Source organism: Solanum verrucosum, unplaced genomic scaffold, assembly GCF_900185275.1.
Source record: "Solanum verrucosum unplaced genomic scaffold, falcon-dt-bn FXZP01000103.1, whole genome shotgun sequence".
Taxonomy (NCBI): Eukaryota; Viridiplantae; Streptophyta; class Magnoliopsida; order Solanales; family Solanaceae; genus Solanum; species Solanum verrucosum.
In genome coordinates, this window is record NW_026020048.1 from 5642093 (window position 1) to 5651701 (window position 9609).

Consider the following 9609-nt stretch of genomic DNA (forward strand, 5'->3'; position numbering starts at 1 on the left):
TGACTTTCGATAAAAGAAAATAGATTTTGAGTTTAACCTAACTCAAAAAATAGCTTAGAAAGATGCTCTTTCTAAAAGGCATATCATTCCGCTAATTTTGGCACTGATTCCATCAAGTATGAAGCAATGAATGTTGGCTTTGTTTGGTAAAATAAATAATTCACTTTCTTTTGGCGTGATTGTGCTGGAACAAATCATATCAAACATGGTACACAAATGGACCCTTAGTGCTCCAATTGTCACTAATTGCCTTATTTAACACAACCTTTTAATTAGGGTAGTTAACAACTTTTTGAAGTAGTATCCACGATAATTTATACTGAGCCTACATACTTTTTATAAAATAATTGAACAAGATAATATATGGTAAAGAAGTTGGTCTAAGAGGAATAAAATCATAAAGTTTTGTCGGTTGTCCCTTTTGAAATAGTAGTTTTAGTAAATGACTTTTTTTAAAATTATTTCTCTTCCAACTTATGACCTTTTAGATTATCGCCTAAAGATTCTTTTGAGCAAACTGGAAATCTTATAAGTAACACTAGATCATGCTATAAAAATTTGTAGGCGTAGATAACAATCTAATTAATGTTTTATCAATTCCAAGGACTATTTTGCACAACTTTTAAAAGTAAAATTTAAATAGCAAACTTAAAAGGGAAATTGTATGAAATAACAAACTATTAATTCAAATTAAATGATATAGTCATAGTTTATTTTAATTGTAATTCGCAGCAAACATCCTATTTTTTGCCATCTGATTCGATATACAATTAGCCATTTTCGGTATACAATTAGCCATTTTATACATTTCGGTATAAAATGTATAAAATACGTTTGTGTTTGTATAAAGCGAGAGAAAAGTGTATATACAAATACAAATACATATATTTTCATCCTATACACTTATAATTATATAAATACAGATCTTATTATATAAATTACAATGCATAAATGAATTTATACAAATCGAATGATTTGTATAAAATTGGATGTTTGTAGCTAATTATACAAATCAAAAGCTACATAGCAAACTGTAAACATAAATTTTGCTATGAAGCGCAATTATGCAAATTATAGTTATAACATGTAAATATGATTTTTATATTTGCTATATGTGAAAGTTGTTCAACTTAAAATGGATATTGTAAGGACAGTCTTAATGTTTTGTCCCTTCTCCCTCAAGAGAAACCACAAAGCTCTAATAACGGATTTTGAGCCCATTTAGTTATACCGACTTAAACAAAGGGCAAACTACATAAATCCCACTAGTTTAGGTCCTAATTACTAAGATTCTCGATAGTTTCAAATATTACTTCCTCTACCATATTTTCATACTTAGGATACATAAGATTGAATCTGGAGATACATGTATGAGATACATATTTTATTTGTTTGAATTAATAGGTTGTAACCAATTTCCTTAATTAGAGGAGTAATTAAGGATATATATGAATAATTAATTCTGAAAATTTAAATTAATCAAATCGCTTATCATAAGGTGGAAATCAAGGAGTGTATCTATAATTAATTAATTTCAATTTATTATTTCAAAATTATCCTTTGAAATAATAAATTCATTATATTATTAGTAATAAACAAAAGCATGTATATCTTGGTCATGTAATTTGATTAATTTCATTTAGTACTCTTAAAATAATAAATTCGTTAATTTGATGTATCTATTATCTATATATGATGTATCCAACAAACTAAATACTTAGATACATGAGTATTATACAAGTACATTCATATGTATCATAGAAGTATCTAGTATTAATTTCGTGTATTTGTTATATGTGTCAACTATTAATTTCATGTATCTATTTATATGATCTAGTTTTAATTTCACGTATCTAGTATTAATTTGATGTATCAAGCATCAATTTCATACATTATATTCAAAAACATGTATCCCGAATACATAGTAAGTATATACATGTGATTATGTGGATCTAAATATAAAATGCAATTGAAACACACAAATTTTAGGAACAAATCATGACCGCGAGATACATGTATCATTAAAAGTGAGATATGTGTATCCAACAGTATTAAAAATCGAGATACGTGCTATTAATTTGAATTAAAGGTGAGATACATGTATTCAACAATTTTAAAGGATCGTTCTTAAACTTAGATCTATTTTCGACCTGTTTTATGAATGGTCATTCATTAAAATTTGAGAAACAACAAAAGCTAGCAAACAATGTAAAACCTAATTTGTAAAAGTTTATAAAATCAAACTTTAGAGCAATATGAACTCTACAACTCATATATATTTAATAGAAAATACATATACATTTAATAAATAAACAAAATACATAGAATAAGGAGAAGAATGGTAGATATATAGATGAAAGGAAGATACATAAGACATTTGGATACACGAACATCAGACATATGGAAGAATGACATGTGCATATGACATGTAGATACACCTGGGATTCAACTATGAACCAAAATTGTTTTTGTTAGATATTATGAGGAGGACGAAGGAAGAGAGAAAAAATGGCAGAGGACGTGGGGTTAGGGGGGGGGGAGATATATAGTTGGTGAAGGAGATTGAGGGAGGTTAATTGTTAATGTACCTTCTATTAAGGAGTTTAAATTTTAAGATAATTATTCAATATCATATCTGATTTAACTTTTTAAAATATATGGTATAATTATTAAAAAGTGATATTAAGAGTAACATTTTTAAACTATAGATAATATATGTATATATGGTAGTTAAGTATGTCTAATTATGTAATTTTTCCTTAAACAAATACTAGGAAGAATTGGACTCTTTATTTCTGGATCTTCGAATGTTTATGGGTCCCTATTGGGCCTATAAAGCAAAATTTGGCTTTTTTCCAGATGGAGTTGGTCAGCTTCCTCTAGGGATCGTTTGGCATGGAGGATGAGATACACAAAATTATCTCACGAATTGAAATATTTCACAAGATTAGTTATCCCATTTTAATAAAATTGTATGAAATAACAAACTATTAATTTAAATTAAATGCTATAGTCATTGTTTATTTTAATTGTAATTCGCAGCAAAACATCTCCTTTTTTGCCATTTGATTCGGTATACAATTAGCCATTTTTGGTATACAATTAGTCATTTTATACAATTCGGTATAAAATATATAAAATGCGTTTGTGTTTGTATAAAACGAGAGAAAAGTGTATATACAAATACAAATACATATATTTTCGTCCTATACACTTATAATTATACAAAGACAAATCTTATTATGCAAATTACAATGTATAAATGAATTTATACAAAACTGAACAATTTGTATAAAATTAAATGTATCTAGCGAATTCAATAAATTTGCTATGAAGCGCAATTATGCAAACTATAGCTATAACATACAAATATCATTTTTATATTTGTTATATGTGAAAGTTTCTACAATTGTAATATAAATGGTGGATAAATAATTTTAGGGTTAACTACTAGGGAAAATTATCACTAACCAATGCAAACTATAATAAACATACATTTTATTCTGAGATTATAATCATAGCCCTTTACAAACTTGTTTATAATTTTATATATTTTTTCTTTTTCTATATTTAAATTTTAAAAAAATATTAGTTTCTTTTATTCAATTGGTAATTGATCAGACATATATGAAAAGTACACAAACTCTTAAGAAGTACAACTAAACTCCGCCATAAGCGGAGAAGCCCCAACATAGGATTCTAAATTGAGCCCAGAAAACACTTCCAATAGCAAGACAACACGTGGAGTAACTGACGAAATACGCGGCCCAAGTGGATCCCACCCAAAAAAGCTTTTGGCGGGTCATTGACAACAAACAAATTCAAATAAGCAGTCTTTTAGCCAATCCCTAGGTCACCCCCGCCCAAAAAATATTTCCCTCCAATCCATCAGTGGTTCCTTCTCCATCTGCTAGGGTTTATGCTTCTCTTTTTTCAGGTTCGTAATTTCTTACTCTTCCTTGTTGTTTTGTTTGGTTTTGTGTATGTGTGTTTCTGAATTTATTGTACTTGAATTTTGGGGTTTAGCTGTTAGTTTTGATTGTTTATATGTAGTTAAGTCGTATCAAGTTAATTATTGAGGAATTCGTGCCTAGCCTTTGTAAGAATTCATCAGCGAGTTATTTGAAAAGCATCAAATTTCTTGTAGTTTCATAATTTGTGGCTTCATGTGAATTTAGGTTGCATTTGGTACTTTGTGAAATCATTTTCTCTATCAGTTTCATGTATGGCTTGTTATGAAAAAAGGCAACATATGGTTGTTGTACGAGGCGTGTGATATGGTATAAAAATAGCTCTTGGTGATACTCTTAATGTCTGAATACAACGACATACCCGGCGTAGACCTATAAAGTGGGTATGGGAAGGATAGAGTGTACGCATACCTACCGTACCTCAGAGTTAGTTAGGTTGTTTCCGATAGACCCTCAGCTTAAGGAAAAAATAGTCCAAAGCAATCCAGAAAAAGAAGTAATGAAAGTGTAAGAAACAACCAATAGTAATATGAACAACAGATAGTAGCAGTACAATACTATGATAAAATGATACTATAGTCGAAGTACAAGAAGAATCAGATTGTAACAAAAATTCGAAGTACAAGAAACTACACGTGTAATACTACAACTACTAGTATGGACGGACAACAAGACAATGCACTCCTAATATGGATAGTTTGAGGTATTTTTTAAAGAGAAATGACTTCTTACAATATATAATTGAAGTCAGTTTACCCTTTTATTAATAATGGACTGTATTTTCCTTGTAGAAAACATTTTAAACTATTCAAATTTCAAGGATAGTGAAGCATTGTAAAATTATTTCTTGTGGCTATATTTTTGTATACCATCTGGAAGTTGGAATGTTTTCTTGTTTTGATAAGTTATTTCCTTTTATCCTTTTAACTTTTTCAGGTTAACATGGAATGAAATCTGGGTCAAATTTAATCTTAAATTGGATACATTAGTTTGGGAGTTAGTGAACCTTGAGGGTAAAGGTGATCCCTAAACCTAATTTCCTGCCAAGTGAAAAAACAGAAATAGTATTATGGGGAAAGTATCTCCTAAAGATGGGCAATCCAACAGTCTGAAACAGAAAAGGCGGTCGAAGAGTACAAAGAGCAAGTATCTGAGACCAGGTGCTCTTGCACAACTTCGGAATACCAAGGTTTCTGCTGCTAAATGTTGTGCTTATCTTTGGAAGAGAAGAGTGGTCGTAACGGATACAGATGATGCTAATAAGGAAGTTCTGTTTCTAAATGATGTTAATGATGAGAGTCCCATATTTCTATCTCCCGTGAGATCTCATTTGAGGGAAGTGGCTTCACACATGGATTTAGCCAAGCAGAATTATTTGCTAATGACTCCAAAGACACCCGGAGCTGTAGAAGGCATGTTGGAGTCAAGGCTTGAGTCACTACCATTGGATTTATTGGTATTGAATGTGCTCTTCCTTTTTCTCCAACCTAATCATCTAGTTCAAACTTTGTTCATTATATCCTTGTGTACATCAATTTACTTGGCTTGCATTCTCTAAATGTAGATGTTAATAAGTCTTCTTTCACTATAGGTAGAGAATAAGAAAAACTGTTGGCAATCTTTGGAAACGCAATAGGAGGTTGAATGTGCTACTTCTAAAATTATTAGCCAATTTGAAGTGTTAACGTTGAATCAATTTGAACATTAGTGTATATGGGGTTGAACATGTTTAACAGTAAGCTACAAAATGCAAAAAGTAAAATTGACATGTGATATTTTATAGTGGTTCAACAAGCCATTATCCAGTTCTTGAGAGTTGAGATACAAAGGAGTTATACTTGAGTTCCTTTGCTCATGAGTTTCGTACAATTTCTAGTGATTTTCAAACACCCACCACCGACTTTTGGAGGTTGCACTTGTTGATCAAGTATCAACAACAAAATTGCATGTTGGTTTTCACACCAACAATGAGATCCCACATAACTCATTTTTTTCAACTCACGATCTACAATGAAAGGAGGTCGCTGTCTCTTTTCTTGTACAGAGAATGATTTTCCTTTTTTTTGTATGTTCTTTAGGAACCTGTCTTTTTTTTCTTGAACTTTGAATCTCAGTGACTGTTCATCTGCAATTATTTATAGAGTGTGATTCAAGGAACACATGTTTCTGGGATTAGAGCTATATTTCAGACGTTTCCTTGCCCTTTTGCAGAAACCTCAATTCTGAGAAATGAGACATTAGTCCTAAGAAATCTCCTTGATTGCAAATCTTTAAAGTGATCTCTTCCCCTTGCATGCATAGATTCTGACCCATTGATTGTGTCCTAATTTGTATGCTTTCTCCAGCATATCTTTTCCTTCCCTACTGATTTTCTCAACCTTCCATAATCTTTTGTTTCATGCCAATCAAGAAATTACTTCATTAGTGCAAGGAAATTCTTGTCAATTATATAATCCTTAGTTCAAATAAATATGTCATTTTTCACATTAAATCTCAGTACTTTTGTCAACTTTTCAGTTGCTTGTTGACATTAGTAAACTGAAGATGGTTCTATTCTGATCTGATTCATTTGATCTAAACATCTGCATGAATGGAAGCTCCTAGCTGTCTCATTCCATTACAACACATCAGTTACGTATCTGTTTTGAATTCCTCTATTAGCAAGCTTAATTCATCAGTTCTTCACAGTTTGAAGCTATTTGTGTGCTACTGCCTCTCCATGTAGATCTTTTGGTTTCTTTTCCTCACTCTCTCCACCTAGCTTCCTCATCAGCATTACCAGGTAACTGGCTACTTAATCAAATATTAATGTTGTAGAGAACTTGAATTCTTGAAAAAATGAAAGCAAAAAATTATAAGAAAAATAGGCTGAAAGGATGAGCAAATAAGCTGAAATAGCGGTTTGGCAAATGAGTATTGTGTAATATGACAGTAGGTGTGTTACTTATTGTTCGTTTGTGTTTTCTGAAATGGAGATAGTATGATATTTGACATTTGAGAAGAATAATTAAACTAACCCTTATGTTACTGAGGACAGAATCCAATTCCTGCAGTTTATTGTCTGAGCTGATTAGCTAATAGTTTTTTATATATTCTACTTAAGGTTAACATACTTTGCCACCTGCAACATGACCAACTTAAAGCAGTTTTCCATGTCTCTCAGAAGACCAGGAAGGCAGTGAGTCATTCTCTCTCTCTCTCTCTCTCCATTTTTGTCCTTTTAGCCACATAAGAAGATGTGATGTCTAATTACTGGTGCAAACGGGACAGGTAACTTTGGCAAGACAATTCCATTTCAATTATACGACTCCAGATAGAAGGCGACAAGATATGTTAGGAACCATGACTCCTCTCCCCACTGATCACTGTCCTTTTGCAAGGTAATACTATGATCTTCCAACCATCCTTTAGCTGGCTAACTGATTTATATGCGTTAAATTTAGATATAGCTGTCACTTTGCAGGAAAGGGGATGGGAAAGGTGCATGGGTTCACAGCCCTGTTACTCCTCAGGCTCCTAAGCATGGTCCCAAGCCCCCATCTCGCCTCAAGTTTATAGAGATGGAGCAAATTGCAGCTGTTCTTTTCCAGGAATCTGCATTTCCTTCAAGGCATTTGGTGCCATCTGTTATACCAAAACCCCTTTGTAAGCCCTTGGGTTCTAATAGAGTCCTATTTTACGAGGATGAATTATGCCAGGCTGTTTCTCAGAATAAACTTCGTTAGCTTCTGTTTAGTTTCTCATCTCCTAATGTGTATAGTAGGAATCTTGGTAGTACTACAGCCATGATAGAGTTCTGTAACATTATCAAGGCATTCGTGGAAGTTGTGGTGTTTGAAGATTGCAGTAGGTTATACAGGTTTGAAGATTGTGATGCGAATAATACATTGATATTGGTCGTGTATAGTCCTATATAGCTTCCTTGTATTGGGTTTTGGAGTGGCAGTGATTGTTGCTTTTATCTGTAGCAGTTAAATGAAAAGAATACAAGCAATGTTTTAGTGCAGTTGATTGTGAGAATGAAGCTGATACTTTTTTACAAAACTTTAATATCAAGATCTTCATAGTTGCTCTAGAAATACCTTATAACACAATCTTTAATATCCAACAAGGAGAGTTGGCATGTATACTATGCAATGATATTTGCATTCCATTTGGGGGGTTGAAGAGGGAACACAAATTAATTTAAGCTTTTTGCACTTCCTACACCTATTGTATCTTTCAACCTATAAATATTATATTCATTTCTTTATATAATCAGAAAAAAATTAATCATTTTTTAAGAGGGAAACTAGGAAGAAATGGATAAGAGAACAAATAAAACTGTGCTGGAACAGAGGGAAACTCCAGTGAAAATAAGCGTAGTTCTCCTGTAGAGGATCTGTCTATCACACGTTTCAACAAATAACCATTCTGCTTTATATTTAGTTCCTATTTGCTCATCAGTATATGAGTTCTGTGGTTTCACAATGATATGAAATGAAAATAATATGTGTAAAGGATTCAAAATACTGAAAATTGATTGATTTGCACAATGAACTGAACAAGTTAGTTTCATGCACCTCGCATCATATTATGTGTGAATCACTTTTGCAAGTGCTTCACGACATGAAGCACGTGTACTATACATGCACACAACCGAGAAAAAGCTCATAGAACTGACTACTGTTAATAAATTTACACTATTGAAAGAGGGCGCTAACAAAACACCAATGAAGACACAACTTGATACGCCTTAAAAACAATCATATAAAGTTGGAAGGACCATTGTGGTGGCTTCAAATCCATCCCTGCATATAGGATGATTGCAAAGCAAACCACACCGACCCTGCCTGTCAATGAGCACTAACAAGGAATGGGTGCTGGCAGACACTGCACTCAATCGTTTCTGATCCAGAAGCTGGGACTTCAACCTACAAACGTAACTGCATTAGATATTTCCCAAGCGGAAGTTGCTGGGTTAACACTACAAGAAGTCTCAGCAATAGGTAGAAAGCAAAGGCCGTCTGCATTTCATATTTTCCACGACCCTGTAATATAAAAATGCATATTTCACCATTCTCTTAATCTTTTTTTCATTTGGTAAAAAGTTCTAAAAGGTTTGGCATCACGTTTTACTCTATACATTAGATCCCAAAAACTTGCCCAATCATTTCAACGGCATAAAATCTGCTAATCTAGGTAGTACTCTTCTTTCCTTGTTCCCTTTCCCCTCCTTTTGGCCAACTGTTGAAACTAGTAAATTTTACAAGTTTGAAAATATGAATTACTTTCTTAGGGACCTAGACACAACAGGACAACATGATCCCCCCGCCTTCAATTATAGCAGATCAAAGAATGATTGAAAGGGAAAATAGGCAATTTCATTCAATGGAATAGAGCTACTATGTAGTGCGAAAATTAATCTGCTAGTTTCAACCATAAAACAAATAGGGAAGAGGGTTCTAAACCTGCAAATGGACTGTGCAAGTTGGGCATGCAACCTCTCTCATCCTCCTGGATCCTTGGGATGTATGACCTGAAAATAATAGATATTTTCAGTTCAGGAAAAGAAAAATCACCAAATTGCAGCCGCCATAGAACTTTGCACGCCAGTTCCAGACAGCAATCCATTGCAAAATGATGTTATTTGAATTGA

The 9609-nt window shown here is 32.7% G+C and overlaps 1 protein-coding gene and 1 long non-coding RNA gene across 3 annotated transcripts; one reads left to right on the plus strand and one right to left on the minus strand.

Moving 5' to 3' along the window:
* The first annotated feature begins 3694 nt into the window (after nt 1-3694).
* LOC125822894 (F-box protein At4g35930-like) lies at nt 3695-7843 on the plus strand. Of its 2 annotated transcripts, XM_049502360.1 has the most exons (6): nt 3695-3937; nt 4054-4099; nt 4908-5427; nt 7075-7149; nt 7242-7351; nt 7435-7843. In XM_049502360.1, exons 3-6 carry the CDS (start codon nt 5041-5043, stop codon nt 7694-7696), a joined length of 834 nt encoding a protein of 277 aa, XP_049358317.1. In that variant the 5' UTR covers nt 3695-3937; nt 4054-4099; nt 4908-5040; the 3' UTR covers nt 7697-7843. The 2 variants fall into 2 exon arrangements, with proteins under 2 accessions (XP_049358317.1, XP_049358316.1); XM_049502359.1 differs by lacking the exon at nt 4054-4099 and having other exon boundaries at nt 3698-3937.
* A 621-nt stretch (nt 7844-8464) lies between these two features.
* LOC125822898 (uncharacterized) lies at nt 8465-9558 on the minus strand. The gene is made up of 2 exons (XR_007442668.1): nt 9422-9558; nt 8465-8884 (listed from the first exon to the last, which is right to left on the minus strand). It is a non-coding gene; the product is annotated as an uncharacterized LOC125822898 (long non-coding RNA).
* Nucleotides 9559-9609: the final 51 nt, after the last annotated feature.